General features: G+C 35.7%; 1 protein-coding gene across 1 annotated transcript in view; it reads left to right on the forward strand.

The window, feature by feature from the left end:
- Positions 1-17,673, forward strand: part of Pik3c2g (phosphatidylinositol-4-phosphate 3-kinase catalytic subunit type 2 gamma) — a 379,694-nt gene that overhangs the window by 141,739 nt on the left and 220,282 nt on the right. Inside the window, exon 19 of the mRNA XM_004626203.2 lies at positions 389-577. Coding sequence (XP_004626260.1) covers positions 389-577 — 189 coding nt within the window. The remainder of the gene's footprint in view (positions 1-388; positions 578-17,673) is intronic.

Below are 17,673 nucleotides of genomic sequence, written 5' to 3' on the forward strand. Positions count from 1 at the left end.
TAAATTAATTTGTAAAAGAAAGAAGAGAACCAATAGGTTATTACCATTGTTTTAAATACAACATGTTGCAACCTTCAAAGAAAAATAAAATAGGAGGCAGAAATTTTGCTGACTAAAATGACATGTTGAAAAAAAATTGGCAAGGGTAAAAGGGAGGAAAAACAAGTGTGATTTTTGTAGAATGTTTTTCTATAAGAGAATACAGCTATTGAAAAATAAGTTGGTGGAATAGCCTATCAGAGTATTCCAAGAAGATAAGAGATTGGTTTTCTGAAATAAATTAAACAGAACTCAAAGAACTTGAGTACGATTTTGTACCCTGCACTTAATGGCAACAGTTTTGTGCAGCAAATTCCAGGAAATTTGAGTTCCAAATCTGGTTTTTCAGACTCTCAGAGGAGAAGAAAAGATACTTATGGTTTTATCGACTCTTCTGCAATAATGAAAACTGCTCCCTCCCTTTGGTCCTGGGAAGTGCACCTGGATGGGATGAAAGGACCACTTCAGAAATGCACAGCATCCTGAGGAGTTGGACATTTTCTCATCCCTTGGAAGCACTTGGACTTTTGTCTTCCAGGTATGAACTGCTTATTGAACACGATATTACTGGCTAAGAAGAACTTGTTTGAAAAGAAAAAAGAATAGGGACCTTTATAATTAATTCAACAACTATTCCATTTGTTCCCGATTTTGATAGCTATGGATATTAAAGATAGATAACTATAAGCTATGAATACCAATTTCTAGCAAATATAAGCTTCAGCTGAGTCTTTTTTTAAAAGATTCAAAAATTTATTGCTCATTCAATAGTACTGATCACAAAAAATTAAAAAAAAAAGATTCTTGATTAAGTATATTCCACTGTCCAGGCAATGGTTATTTTTTAAACTTGATTCAATATTGTCTTGACCATGATTAAAGAGGGTGGCATCCTATGGCCTCTCAAAGGGGAAATTTGCTACAGCTCACAGGCAACTCGGTGCAGTCCTAGCTTGGTCCTTCTGCAGAGTCTCCTTTTGGAGTTGGACCTAATATTATTAGTGGTTTTCATCTGAATCCACTGAGGAATGGGATGATTCTGCTTTGGTTTTTTGGTCAGGAATCAATTGATTCTGAAAGTCTTATGAGAAGATATGGTTAGGGTAGGAAGTGAAAGCACGCACTCAATGGCAAACTGAAGCAGAAGAGGGCTAAATTATGTCTTTACACTAAATTTGAAGTAGAATTGGTGGCCACAAATTTTTTCAACAAAGAGTTCATTGCTCTTAAATTAATAGCAAAATATGAACTTGGTAAAAAATGATAATCCCATTCTCCCTTTCAAAATTGTGTCATCCATTATTTAAATATGCAACGTGTAGTAAAATGCTTTGCCTATAGGAGGTGTATTTAAAAAAAAAATGATGAGAGTAAAAGGAAAAAAATCTACTCCTTGAATCTTCTACAGATCTTCTCACAGAATAAAATACATGGGTTTTGGTAGGGAGCCAATGATGTCTTCCTGTTGTGGAGAGCAGTTGTGGACGAATGTAGGAATGCTTTGTATTGAAAGCCAAGAAGCAGTCCAAAGTCTACCCTAATAGAGTCAATTCTCTGATGCCCGGAAAGCCCACAGTCTCTGAGCCAGGCAAGACATAGATACCCACCTATACTCTGAATCTGCTCTCAGGACCATGAGCGGAGGAGAACGGTGGGGAAAGGGGTGATGAAAAGCACTTGCAAAATGACATAATATGCTTATATACAAATATTGTTCTTCCTCATAGCACTTGGGTGGGAAAGCTAGAGAAAGGGTATTTTGTTTTGTTTTGTCTTGGTTTCCTGTTACTTCTAACAGTTTCCAACTTCTCTTCAATCATCCAGCTCAGAATTTACACATTATCATTTGTGATTCCCACTGTGAAACTTTAGTTCATCTTACTTGTATTAATTCTTGCACTTCTTCCTTTATACAGAAAGGAACACACACACACACACACACACACACACACACACACACACATTTATTTGATCACTTCTGCCTAGTATAGCGCTCTATTACTTTATGAACTGCATCTTCTTAAATATGTTCATATACAATAAACATGGGCATATTTCAATTCACATCAGGTTGAGAGCTACCCAACACAAGACAGACGACTTCACTGTATCTATTTCTGAGGGTATAAATAATACATGGAATTTAGTGATTGCTCAGTGCTGACTCAAACACTTCCTAAAATATGCTATGATTATTTGTGCCTCATTTGACATTCAATATATATTTTATTTCCTGCTATTTCAATTAGTTGAATGAACTAACGAAAGAATGGTATGGTTAGAGAATCAATTGATCATTGATTCATTTCTTTGGGACCATTCACAGTGCATCATGTTAATGTTTAATGAATATTTTGGAAAAGGCAAGTTGTCATTTCTACCTTTGTCCTAATGTGTTTTTCTGGTTAAGATATAAAAAATAGCTGAAATTATTTGCCAAATGCTAGTTATGTTTCCTGAAGACAGAATATTAGGACAAGTATGATTTTGTCATTCCTGAAGTGAATAACAAAAATAGGATTGGTTCAAAATGGAACAATAACAACTGGTAGAGTAAGATGAAATGCTGCCAAATCATACACCCAATAAAGGAATTGTATGAGGAGTATGCAAAGACTCTGAAAACTTCACAAAAAGATGATAAATAACCTAGTTTAATAACAGATAAAGGATTTTCTCTAAGAAAATGTACAAATATCCAATGAGCATAGCAAAAGGTGTTCAATATAATCAACTGTTAACAAAATGCAAATGAAAACCATATGAAATACTGCTAATTGGGATTGGATAAAATTAAAGAAGACAAAAATAAAAAAATTTTGGTGAGAATATGGAGAAATCAGAAGCTTCTTTGTCTCTAAAAAAGAAAAAAAACCGGTGTATAATCACATTAGAAAAGAGTGTAGGTGGGACGGGGCGATAGCTCAGTGGTATAAGTATCTGCCTGGCAAGCATAAGGTCCTGAGTTTAATCCCTGGTAGCAAAAGAAAAAAGAAAAGAAAGAAAGAAAAAAGGTAGAGTGTAGCAATTCCTTAAATGTTAACCATAGAGTCAACACATGACACAATAATTGCACCCTTAAGTAAATACTTAAGTTAAATAAAAATATTTCCACTAAAAAACTCATACATAAATGTTCATAGTGGTATTATTTCAATGGACGAAAAGTAAAAAGAACCCAAATGTCCCTCAACTAATAGTTTGATAAATAAGATATGGTCCATTGTATAATGCAGTACTATTTGATAATAAAAAGGAAGAAACACTGATATTGTATGTGGTACAACATGGATGGTTTTTTAAATGCTATGCTAAGTGGCAGAAGCCAATTACAAAGAGCGTATATTACATATAATTCCGTTTATGTGACAAGTAAACATTGGCAAATCTTAGAGACACAAAGCCCTGCAATGTGAGCTGAGGGCTAGGGCAGGTTGGAGAGAAATGGAAAAAGACCAGTAATGGGTAAGGGGTTTTCTTTTGGTGGTTATGATTGCACAAGTCTGCGAATGCGTTTTTAAAAAAACATTGAATTGTACTTTAAGTGAGGGCAAACTGTATAATATTAGAATTATTTGTCAATGAAGCAATTTAAAACTAGTAAGAAAATAGCTGTGAAAGAATAATAAATATCTGTATAGTGTTGAAAGCTTAATTTTCTAGTGAAACAAGTTTCTTATTTTCATGTATTTAGTGCAGGGTCTACAGGGTCTCACTACACAGATTGGACTTGTAGTATCCTCCTGTTTTCTGCCTTCCAAATGCTGGAACTATAGTGCTTGCCACCATGCCCAGTCTACTAGTGGGACAGGTTTCCAATGGAACTTTTATTTTTAAATTGTTTTATTAAGATACACATCATTCTATATATTAACTAACCATATTTAAATGTATTCAAACTTTTGTAAAGACAAGGAAATGTCTTACAAAAGTCTTTATTAAAAAAGTAGTAGTGGGGCTGGGAAGATAGCTCAGCAGACACAGGGACTGAGGTTTGATCCTCTGTGTAGCTCCCGGGGCGCACTGAGATGGCAACTGAGACTGGATGTGGTGGCGAGCACCTGTAATCCCAGCTCTTGAGAGGCTGAAAACAGGAGGATCACTATGAGTCGATCTGTGTAGTGAGACCCTGTAGACCCTGTACTAAATACATTTTTTAAAAGGTAATATTGCTTTGGGTAGACATAAATGAAAGAATTAACTGGAGAAACTTTAATAGTCTAATCATTAATAACAAAGTATAGTTCTACTTCTCTCCCTAAACAGATCCTGAAAAAATCTATGTTACTCTTCTAATCTTTAAGCGTACAGATCCAATGTTATTTAGTGCCCTTAAATACGGTCTCATTTTAGTGTCCATAATAACCCAGGAAAGCATATACTACTGTTATTCTGATTTTTCATTGGTACAAACTAAAATTTACACAGGATTAATTGTCCCATATGACCTAGTAAATTGAGGTAAAAATTAAATCCAGGCATTCATGAAAACAGAGCTTGCAATTTTAACCATTAGGATTCCCAGCCTTCCTACATAAACCCTCTGCTTACATTTTTAATATACTGACTATCCTTAAATAGCTTTTAAGATTGTAAATAACAGTGCTTAGCTATCTTACCATGTTCAGATGTTTTTCCTTCACTCTGTAAATTCTTTTTTGCTGAATAATCAGATTTTAATAGCTATTAGAGGAACTTGTTTCAAAGTAGAAGACTATTATGCTTCATTTGGAAAACCGAGTTAAGTCTTGATTTATTGGCACACTGCAAACTTCTTTATCATGCACCAAATCGGGTCACTGAAAAGATTGGAATATTTCCTTTGTACTCATCTTGTGACTCCCACTTCCAGTTTAACTGAACTATTAAAAAAACTCGAGGACAAGCCGTTTCCAGAAATGAACCTTTCAACTCCTCTAAATTCAAAAAGCTGACTTTTCTGAGAACAAACAGTATGCACTTGTTAAATGAGTTTTCAGAGTTCTATATTTTCCCCCTTCGAATAGGAGGCTGTTTTCTTAAATGGTTTAACCTCTTGAGAACTGGGGTGCTCCATTTTGAGCTTGGAGAAGTTTTAATATGGCTGGTACTTTCATCTTGTTTGAACAGCCACCAGCTCCTTTTAGGTTTTTTTAAAGCCAGAAACATGATGAAATTTAATTTACCTAGAAGAGGACACAAAGTGTTAATATTTCCACGACTGAGTGCCAGCAGAGTGCTCGCTGGGTACTGATACTTCCATTAGAGAAGGTGGGGCTCCCAAGGAAACAGAGACCCAGGGCTAAGGTTTGTGGTTGTTGGCAGACGTTGCCATTTTCCTGAACCCTGATGCGCAGGCACAACTATTCAACTGCTAACAGCAAGCAGAAATTACCAAAGGAATTAAAAGTCAGTTCAAGGAAAGTATTCATTTAAAAATAGCAACCCTGAGTTGGCATTGGAGGATTACATCAGGAGCTTAAATAAAAATTTGACAAGGCACCAGAACCTGATCCCACATGATGTAAAATTATTGTTTTGCAGGAAGAAAAGCAAAGCTTAACAAGCAGAGCAGTAGTTTCCAAAGTCATTTCTCAGACAAGCTGTTCAACAAAACATTTGCAGCAAACTACTGCATTGTTTCTTGTACAGTTTAGTTTAGACTTAAGCCACTCTTTTTTTATTTTATTTATTTATTTATTTATTTTGGCTGAGCAGGGGATTGAACTCAGGCCCTTGAGCTTGCCAGGCAAGCACTTATTCTACTGAGCTATCTCCCCAACCCCTAAGCCACTTTTGATTAGCCTTGTAAGTAGAAAGAATGGCCTATACAGTAGTGAGACAGTTGAAAACTTGTGCAGTTTGATAATTAAATGAAGGATGATGATATACACTTCCTATTTGTTTATTAAGTGAAAATGTGTGTGGAGGAAAATTGTAAGGGCTGAGTCAAAGAAAAAAGAATAAGCCACAGCGACTGACTCTATAAAAACACAGAGTTTATAGAGAAAGACTCAAGCTAGAGTTCACTACACAGTGTACTCTCTGCTATGATTAAAGTAGGTAGTAAAAGTTATATGAACCCAAAGAAGAGAAGCATAAATGCTTGCAGAGAAAGTAAGAGAATCTTTGCAAGGAAATTTAATTCCAAATCACATTATTCACAGAAATTTCTTGAAGTAAGACTAGCATGTATATCATTGTGGAAATTCAGACAATAGTGAATGAATTTAAGATAATAGAATTATACTGCAATGCTATGATGAAGTAGTTGGTGCCATTTAGATGGTTTCTGACTGCTTGAGTCAGGTAAGATATACAGACTTTCTATAGAAACCCAAGAAACTCTGTTAAAAGTAGGAGTCATATGACAGATTTATATTACATAAGGATAGTTCTGGCATCAATGTGAGGGATGGATTTTAAAAAGAAAGTGAGAGAAAGAATATTAGATAGGTGTCAGATATGGGAATAATCTATTTGAAATATGGTTGTGGCTTAGGCTGAATGGTATTAGGTTTCCACAGAGCAGTTTTGTAAGATACTTCAGAGGAAGTAACAAAGACAGAAGAGATAGGGAAAATTTTGAGCTTCCTGATTTTGGTTAATGAGAGAAAATTATATTATCAGCCTTGGCAAGGGTTTTGGAGGAGGGACATTTTGGGAGTGAAAGTTGAATCCTATTTTGAATGTCTTACTTTTTTTTTTTAATCCTCAAAAGGGGATTTCCAGGAAAATGTGTCTAGCAGTCAGCTGCATGCGCAGAGCTGATGCTTAGCAGAGTGACCAGAATTTGAAAGTATTACAATTGGTTGCCTTTCAATTAGTGAAGGAAGCCACAAAAGTAGAAGAGAAATAGAGGTCTTATAAGAAAACAGAAGAGGGCCAGCGAAATAGCTCAGTGGATTAAAGTGCCTGCAAGCAGGCCCAGGAGCCAGGGGTTCGATCCTCTGACCTGCCATGCTGGCCCCCCACCTCCAGGGTACACTCAGATGGCAACTGAGACTGGATGTGGTGGCCCGTGCCTGTAATCCCAGCTCTTGGGAGGCTGTAAACAGGCAGATCACTATGAGTCCGATCTAGTAGTGAGACCCTGAACATCCTGTGTAGACCCTTCCCTAAAATACAAGAAAAGAAAACAAAGGGTTGTTTTTTGGTTTTGGCAGAACCGGGGATTGAACACAGGCCAATACGCTTGCCAGGGAAGCAGTTATTCCACTGAGCCATCTCCCCAGCCCAGAAGAAATATTGAACTAATCAAAGATAGAACCCTTGAGAGTGGCAGCTTTTTAAGGGGAGTGCAAAGTAAAAACAGCCAAGAAAGAAAACATGAAGAAATTACCAACATGGTGGAGAATACACAGGAGGGGTGATAGTTTAGCATTCATGGATTTGCTAAGGTTTTAGAGAATTAAATTGTTAGATCTAAAAATACATGAATGGATTTGGAGGTAGAATGGTTATTGGTTATATCTGTGAGTGAAAGCGGATTTTAAAATTTATTTTTATGAACAAATAATAATTGCATACATTTGTGGAGGACAATATAATCTTTTGACATATGTAAGCATTGCATAAAGTTTAAATAAAACTAAAGAAACTCTCCACCTTACCATTTTATGATAAAAATCTTTAAATGTCTTCCTTTCTGCAATTTTTGAAGTAAACAGTATAACATTGCTCCTCACTGTGGTTATCAGCAGTGTTACAGATCACCAAACTCGCTTTGCCAGTCCAACTGAAATTGGCCCCCTTTGATCATCTTTCCCCTTACCAACCTCTGCTAACCACCTTTCTACTCAGTTTCTATGGAATCTGTGTTTATTTACAGTCCACATATATGTGCTATCATACACTATTGTCTTTCTGAACCCAGCTTATTTCATTTACTATAATATCTTCTGTGTTAATCTATGTTCTCAAAAATGGCAGTCTTTACTTTGAGAGGCTCTGTAATATTCCGTTACATGTCTATACCATATTTTCTATCCCTTTATTAGTGAACATTTTTACTTGCTTTTGTGTCCTAGATACTGTGAATAATGCTGAAATTTGCATTACAGTACAGATGTCTCTTTAACTTTCCAACTTCAATTTCTTTGGACACATGTCAAGAGGTGAAATTGCTTAATTGTACATTCATGGAGCTGAGGGTTCAATCCCTGGCACCACATGCCTTGCCAGCCCCACCCCCAGACACACTGAGCCAACAACTGAGTCCAGGCATGGTGGCGCACGCCAGTAATCCCAGTGCTGGGAGGCTTGAAAACAGGAGGATCACTAGGAGTGCAAGCTGTGTAGTGAGACCCTGCACAAAATAAATAATAATAATAATAATAATAACAACAACAACAATAATAATAATAATAATTTTAGTAACAATAGATTTGAATCCCATACTTCCAGTTTTTGAGGAGTGAAGAGAGAAATAAATTGTGTCTCTTGGAATTGACTAATGATAAAGGCAAGAAGAAAGCTCAAGTTAGAGAATGTTAGAAAAAGATTTTTGATGTTTGGAGTTTATATGCCTGCTTTTTTCTGGAGATCCCACTCAGGATCTTGCACTTGCCAGGCAGTTAGGACACTGAGCTATCTTTCTGGTGAGATATGCCTGTCTAAACCCAAATACTGCAGATATGTTTGAGAACTGAGGGAAAGGATACATAAAGAGAAAAACAAAAACCAGAGGGACAGGTAAAGTGACAAAATAAAATCAAAACCCAAGCATCAGAACAAAAGTGCAAATGGAAATTGTCTCCACTTCTTTCTCTCATGTGGAAGTGAATGAAAAATATAAACAAACTTATAGATCAATATACACATGCTAGAGAAAAATGTGAAAATGTCGCTAGAAAGGAACGTTGGGTCCGAGCTTAATTTGTCCCAGCACTCTGTAAAAGACGGCCACTGCAGTGTTCCTCACCCAAGGCAGAGTTCACAAACAAACCAAAATTTTTTTAAACTGCTTTCTTTTGTGAACCTAATTGTGTGCAAACGAAGGTGTTCAAGAATTAAAGTACAGCTGTATTCTCCATCAAAGAAAATCCATGTGGGGAGCAGGAAATGAGGTCAGGGGAACTGCCTGTCCTCTCTGTGTACCTTCGAAGGTGTTTCTTAAGTTTCTTTTCAATTTCATAAATGACAAATAGTTCCGAAATTAGCTCTATCTGCTCTGCCACACAGTGCTTGCATGACTTAGACTGGTTTCTTTACCTATAAAATGGGAAGTAATAGCATTATATATTTATCTAGGAGTGGTGTCTAAATAAGGGGAAGTACTTTTGAAAGCATTCAGTAAAGATGACCAATCATCCTTATCATCAGTATCCTCTTTATAATTTTATTTTTAAGAGAATTTAGAGTTTTCAGATGCTGTTGTCAAATTCTAAATACCAATAACATCATGTGTAATGCAACATTTCTATTAAGTGTCAATAACTTAAAGTGATTTGTATTATGAAGCTTATGAAAGTGTATCAAAAAATACTCTACACTTGTTGACAAAATTTATAAAACAGCTTAGCAATGTTATATAATCTGATGTGCAGGACAACCCCTTTCTTAAATTATTATCAACTTCCACAATTTCCCCCATTCTACTGATTCCCACTATACAGATGAAGACATTGAAGTATATTTTATTTATCCATTTATTAATATAAACTTATTGACAGCCTCCTCGTGTTGCCTCTCCATAGGGCCCTGAAACTAGCATAGTTAGCAAACAGAAACAGTCTCCTCATGGAGTTACAATCTGTTGGAAGAAGATTAAAAGCTCATCACCCAACTATAAATATAAAACAACAACTATGATGACATTTCTGAATGAATGTCTAGTGGTTCTAAGACAGGATATACAACACCGGAAACAAATCTTTTCTTCAACATGGGCAAAATTTGCCCAGAGGGAAGTTGTTTGAGTTCAGATGCAAAGCAGGAGTGAGAATGAAGTACTATGAAAGGAAAAGGAAGAGAAGAATTTTCTGGCCTCAGGTTAACTAAATGTGATTAGGTACTGGGATACTAACCATATTTACAACACTAGAAGAGAGTGAATATCTGCAGTCAAGGCTTGGCATACTACATAAAAAAAAAAAAAAAAAAAAAAAAAAAATGCCGTGTCCAGATAGGATTGGATAACTGTGTTATGGACTTCTCAATAAGGCCAGGGTTGGTGACTTGGCCCTTATTCCATTAACAATGAGAAGACACAAATTATTGTGAGAAAATATTTTGAACACTATTTCATCATGTAAAGATCTTATTGGTTTCTAAGTGAAGCACAGATTTGGTAAAAAAAAAAAAAAAAAAAAAAAAAAAAAAAAAAAAAAAAGAAAAGCTAAAGTAGATTGGGGATATCCAGTTAGGAAGCTATGGAAGTGATCCAGGTGTCAGAGAAGGGAAGGAAAATAGACAAAGGTGACCATGTTGCTGTAATAAAAGGAACAAAACTAGAAAACATTTAGGAATAACAACAAAGGATTGTGTATAGGACTGGTGGCAATGAAGAAGAGAAGTATCAAGGATTATATCTATGTTTTCATCTTATATAAGTAGGTTTTATTACAAATATTCACCAAAACAGGGCATATTAGATGACCAATTTTATTAAAAAGAATCTCATTGTTCAGGTTCGATATGCTGGCTTTAAATTGAGTTTGAAATGACTAAGTTTGGGGCCGGGGAGATGGCTCAGTGGAATAAGCGTTTCCCTGGCAAGCACAAGGTCCTGAGTTCAATCCCTGGTTCCACAAAAAAAAACAAACAAACAAAAAAAAAAAAAAAAAAAAAAAAAAAAAAAACAGATTTTGAAATGACTAAGTCTACAGTTCTAGAAACTCAAAAAAGTCTAAGCTAGAGATTTCAATGTGGAACCATCCATAGAAGGATGGAAATTAAGTCAAGGATATACATGAATGTGCTTAGAAAGAAACCATAAGGGAGGAAAAGAACAGTCTTGGTATTTAGACTTGAAATCTTTTAGTCTTTTTAAGCCTGTCATACTACTTTTGCATTTCATGTTTAATGCATCCAAACACAGAATCTGTATGGTGACTTCAGTACAAAGCTTGCTTTATGTCAGTGACTTTTAAATGTTGTCTATAAGTAGAATGGAATTGCAATCATAAAAGAGGAACAAAATCAAGAACTACTCTTTGGAGCCAAACCTGGTAACACACACCTCTAATCCCAGCACTCAGGAGACTGAGGTAGGAGGATTGCTGTGATTTCAAGACCAGCCTGGACTACATAACAAGATCTTATCCCCAAAATAAATAAATAAGTAAATAAACAAATAAATAACAAACAAAATGACAAATATACATTTTGATTCATTAGTACCATAACTATAGGGTTAAGTACAAATTCTATATGACAGTCTATAAATCATCAATCAGGAAATTATATACAGGTTTTATGACTTTTTGGGTCTGAAATTCTTATACTTTTTAGTCCATAACTGGGACAATGCTCCAGTCCAATTAAACACATCACACAGTTTACTATATGTCTCCATTGTTTAACGTAGAGTGCAGTACATAAATAATACACCCAAGCTGGCCATGTGCTTTCATATAAAAGGTATAGTAAAGTCTAGTCAAAATGTCAAGAGTCTATTCTCCTGAGGATTCTCATTCCAGTGCCACAAATATCTTTAGGAATACTGCTTAAACTCTGTTTTGCTTTCTTTATCTATGTATAATAACAAGACTGAACTAGGTTTCCAGGTTTCCTTGGGCTCTATTATTCTACAGCCATGTAAAAATCCTTAGAAGAGCATCCATTATTCAGTAGAAATTCACAGTCATACTGAAGAATCCTTCTTCATCATTTTACTTGGAAAAAAATTTCTTCTGTCAGATCTCGTATTTTTTAGTGCTAGAAGCATAGCACTGATATTCATATTGATATTTTTCTGCCAGCTGATGTTGTATGTCATCAGTCTCAAACTATTGGAGAAACACTTCTGCAGTTCTAATGATTTTCTAATTCTAACCTGACATTGGGGCTTTTAACTATGAATAGCCCCGTGGCATTCTGCATGAATTCTTGCTGTGTGTTCTGAAGGTTGACATTTCTATTATGCTTAAAGTTGATCTCAGATTTCTTTCCTTTTCAGCTTACTGAAAGTGGCTTTTTTTCAAAGGTCATTATTTCTTACATCACATTTAGCTTTCACCTATCACTTCAAGAGTTCTTTGAATAAGATATTGTTTCCATATAATTTTCAAACTAGAGAAAGAGGAACAAAAGGGAAAAACCATCAGAAGTGACAAAAAATAACAAGTCAGCTGGAAGAAGTTGAAAAACATATTTTTCTGTTAAAATTTCATTGCATGACACCACTGGCCCTGTTGTAGTTTGCCTGACTCTCTGTAGCATTCCTGTAGCTGTCTGAGAAGAGAAGAATTATAAAGGTTTGGGAAGAGAGAAAATAAATGGCAATATGAAAAAATCATTGTTAGTCAGATGACTTCTAAGCCAGTTTGTATCCACGGAGGACAAGGGTCTGCCAGCTTAGAAACACACACAAGTGCAGATTTGATGTGCCCTCCTCCCCAAACCCTGGCAGAGACACACACAAAGTGGGGCTGAATGTCCCACATTCTCACCGTGAGGCCTGAAGTTTCCAAAATGTCCCTGGGGATCTCACCAGACCAAAAGTGTTTCCATAGTAATTTTAAGATATCATTTGCCTTTCTCACACTTGTTTGTGAGTGTAGAGCTTCTCAGGGTTATGTGACTTGTACTTTTGCAACAGACTTACTGTAGAAAGAGAGTAAGAAGCTTGAGTCTTTTCTATGGGTCCAGAGAATGAAGAGAAATGCAAAAATATAAACCATTATCACTTGTCCCTAAGTATTCCCTTTGTTTTTGAAAATACGATCATTTTTTTAAATTGTTTCAAAAATCTGTTATTTATTATTTGTTTACTTGTTACAGGATCTTCTATGTAGCTTGGACTTATAGTGATCCTCCTGTCTCACTGTGCTGTGCTGGGATTACAGGTGTGTACCACCACGTCCAGTTTCAGTGACCAGCTTGGCATGGTGGCAGGGATCAAACTTACCAGGCATCAAACTTGCCAGGCAGACACTTAGACCACCGAGCTGTCTCCCTGGTCCAGTATGACCATTTTTAATAGAAATACAACATCTTAGTTAGGATGAAATGGGTTTATTAATGTCATTTTGAATGAATTAGTATTTCTTAAATATCTTGATTTTATTTCTGTTATGACAATTAATGATATATGTGACCCGTATAAACAAAACTAGTTTTCAATAATAGTTAAAAGTTTAAAAACCTCTGTGATGCAGTCAATCCTAGCTACTGTTTTTTTGTTTGTTTGTTTGTTTGTTTTTTTAACTCTACTTGAGTCAGAATTACCTGAATATTTAGTTTTCTTTCTCCTTAAACACACAAGCAGGGCCATTTCACCACAGTCCTCTGCTTGACCCCAAACCTTGTGTTTACTCTACATTTTTTTGCAAGACAGGAAAATCTTTTTTATGATGTTTATCTCAGTGCTTTCATTTTACTTAATTGTCTTGCCTTTTAAGATTTTAGTCACGTGTTTTAAATTCTATCACTTTTAAAAGTCTTAGTACCCAAGGAATTTTTTTTCCCTTTGTCTCTCCATATTTTCACTAGACAATGGACTGTGCTCAAATTTCAGGTAATTCCTTAATGATTACTGTACAGGGTTATATTTCCACAAACCCTGCAATCTCATCCTTTGTCTCAGGGAATCAAGTGTTACCTCAACTAAAAGTCTAAATAAATGCTTAGCACACATCCAGAGTGATGCTTTGTTTCTGCTCTGGTCCTCAAACTGTTTGCGACGGTATATTAGGTAACATAACATTGCTGATATGAACACTTAGAAAACGATGAGTCACTCAGTTGGATTCATCTTGCATAGACTCTTGTTAAGCCTATTTTTTAAAGGTGAATTTTTCTAGATGGAAATTTCTTGCATCTTACCTGATCGGCCTAATGAATAATACCATTTCAGTGACTTGATCGTTTTCATATCTGTAGCTTATGATATTGCAGCAAAGTATTTTCTGAAAAAGTATAAAGACACTCCTTTTAAATATCTAAGTCAGGACTGGCTGACATCATTCTGATGAATCTTCCAACATTTGTTTCTTCCCCAGATTCATAAAGTAATGTCCACTCCGGCGTTAATTGATGGTCTCAAAGTTAGTGTAATTGCTAAGGAATGTCTACTGCTTTATGGCTGGCAAGAATTCTATTGAAATTCTTCCAGCAAATCAAGTCCTTGAGAAATACAATAACTTGAGTTATGGAAAATTCAAAACAGGTTGCAAATCTGCCATTACACGTGACATTTCAGCCTGTAAATATCACACCAAAGTCAAAGAACTAATGTGGGTTACCCTTACCTCATTGAGGAACAACCTACTGACCATGAAATGCCAACAACTACGCCCCCAAAGAATGTGTAAATAGTTCCAGCCATCATCTCAGGAAGAAATGCCAGGATTTGGTTGGGGAACATGTCTGCCCATTGAACTGTACATGAGTTCAGAGTCCATGAAAATGCAGGTTAAATACAAATTCTCTGAGGCTGATCATGCCACAAATCTAGAGCCATTGGAAGCATTATGAGCAAAACAGACAAAAGTGTTCTCATTTCATGGGTTTTACAATCCAGTATACAGAAATACTTAGAAGTATGATGTTTAACAAAGAGTTTTATTTCATTGTACTGCTTGTTTCCTGTTGTTTTTTTCTTTTTACTCATCCTATCAGTAAGGCTTAAAAAAAGCCACAGAAGAAAGGAAGAGTGACTAGCATTCTACGTAACAAGTCATCCCATAAATAACAGCTAGACCAAGTAACTATTTGCTATAAGGCAACAGACTGCCCTCCAACTGACCTTGATGTCTACAAGCTTCAGACAAATGGCTTAGTGACTAAGAGCAATAAATTAGAGTCAATTGCATTCAGTTAGAAGCCTCTAAAGTCTTAATGTGCTAAAATAAGCTGACATCTTCTGGGTTTGCATTTTGATTGCACCCTTCTGCTCTGGGGGTACGAGCTGAGGCGGAGAAGTTCTGCCCTTAGCAGCGCTTTCCAAGATGCGTCTAGGGTACAGTTCTCACCAGATCTTGTTGCTAGGGTGCTCAGAGGGAGAACATTTGTATTTGGAAAATGATTTCAGATCAGAAATATGGATTTTAGCTTTTAGAATGGCTAACTTTAAAATTGAAATTCTTATTGCAATTAAAATGCTTACTTTAAGTGAACAACAACAACAAAATAAGTGTTTAGCATTCCATTTCGAGCTGTTTTCAATGAAGGCTGAGGAATACCGAGTAATGCCGTTTCTCGCTTGATGCTGTGGTTGCAAAGTATTCATTTCGTCCTCCAGTAACCTAATATCCTTAAAAGAGCCCATGCACTAAAGTCTTTAAAACTGTCTGACTTCGCCACTACTGAGAAGCAATCTTCAGAATCCTTACCTGGCTTACTTTCCTACAAAAGAAATTGAAGGTCTTGTTTGTTTATTCATATCTTTTTAAATAAGTTGCTATCAGTGGTTTACTCAAGTTTTAAGTTATACCTATGAAGTTTTTGCTAAAATTAAAAAAAAAAAAACTTGTTCATTTAAATTTAATTATTCTTACCAAAACCCTAATTATGTCAAGGCAGGAGGTCAAAATCATCTCAAAGCAGGTTCATGCCAAAGTAATGTCCAGATGTTTCCTAGGAACCTTGAGATAATTGAATTTAATTTCCTGGTGGAACAGTATGATGACAATCTAAGGAGCCCATTTGAGAATAAAATTATCTTTGGAATACGGTTCAAAATGCTAAATACCTCCACAAATTTAGTTCAATATCAGACTTTTTTTTTTTTTTTTTGTACTTAGAACTACAGAGTCTACAGGGTCTCACTATGCAGATCAGACTTGTAGTGATCCTCCTGTTTACAGCCTCCCAAGTGCTGGGATTACAGGCGTGCGCCACCACGCCCAGTCTCAATCACTGTCTCAGTGCACCCTGGGGGTGAGGCCAGCACAGCAGACCTGGGATAGAATTCCCCCCAGCCCCTGTGCCTGCCTAAGCAGGCACTTTAATCCGCTGAGCCATTTGGTCGGCCCCAGACATCTTTAAGTGCCTAATGATTGTTAAACCTTAAAATAACAATATGTAGTCCCAAAATGAGTAGGACAGAGTTAACTTCAGCCTAGTGGCATTTATCTTTAGTAAATGATGTCTGCTTATTTATTGTAAGGTACTTTCTTTTTTTTTTTTTTACCTTTTCTTTTATTGACAAGGTTTACAGGAACAAATTAAATATTTAAAATCAAAAGCCAAATTTTAGGTCTCAGTTGCTTTTCTCATTCATTCGTATTCAGTGTACCTTTTCCTACTGTTCTAACTTTTGTCAAGAAACAAATCTGTGAAAATACCTCAATGTTCAACATATATCAATCTTGCATATTTCTGTTGTATGATACAAAGATTCCAGAACACTCAATTGGTACCTCAAATACCTAATTCTGTCATAAGCAGCATGTTTCTAAACTTCAGAGAAAGATTCTTTAGTAAACTAAGACAGTCAATTTAAAAGACACACTTCAGTCCTTTAAATTCAGGAGTGGTCCTCCAGAATTTGATCATGTGGAATCCTGCTTGGCCAAAATGTAAAAGCCCAACAAACATTCAATATCTTTAATTCTAAAAATAAGTACATTACGTGACCATTCTGAAAAATACTTTGTCAAAGGTATCTGCTACCTCCTAGGCATTTTCTTCTGACATTATACCTAGTATTTTTATCATAATTATGAAGGTGGCCAGGTTTGCTGTAATTAGCATTTTATATGGTCAGAAGCAGTTAATAAAAATTTTATTTAATATAGGCCAAATGTACTTAAAGTTAAGTTTCCCGAAGTGTCTGAAGCTTCCATGTGTTGATTTTGGTCTGTCTTTAATATGAAACATCTACGATTTTGTAGTTAACACGAAAATACAAATCGATGATGCTTTCAAGGCAAAGCAGAACTAGAATTTCAGGGATGGCTGCTGCGCCATCCCTGAACTCCGACTTCCACTGCTCCGTCACACTGTCCGGCTAACATTGACGCTTCATAGTTTACAAGTGTAAAGTACCTACCTACATGAATTTAAAAATTGATCTGCACAAAAGAAATAAAAAAAATTTTATATACAAACAAACTTTTTTAAAAAATACAAAAATAACATCTGTCAATTGTGTCATGCTGACAATTTGGCATATATACACATGCAGATGAAGTTCCAATTCAATTATCCAGACAGCCTGTGTAATTTAGTGTAAGGAACACAATGCCGAGTTCACTGACAGAAGAGCTGTGTATTCAAAATATTTTATATACTAAATACTTTAATAGTTTCTGCATGTATAAATGCCACTTATATTTTTTGTTCTACTTGATTAAAAGTGTATCTTAAGCAAGCTAATATTAAGTGCACTAAAACCCATAATTCAGGAATCTATGGCCTTATACAAAGAGATTCAAAATGTACAAAATACAGTTATAAAAGCAAGTAACAATTACTGCCATGCAACATTTTCAACTAAAACAGCATAGAAATGCAGTTTAAAATGACTCAAATTTACATTAACACCCA

This window comes from Octodon degus, unplaced genomic scaffold (genome assembly GCF_000260255.1).
Source record: "Octodon degus isolate 3935 unplaced genomic scaffold, OctDeg1.0 scaffold00012, whole genome shotgun sequence".
NCBI lineage: Eukaryota > Metazoa > Chordata > Mammalia > Rodentia > Octodontidae > Octodon > Octodon degus.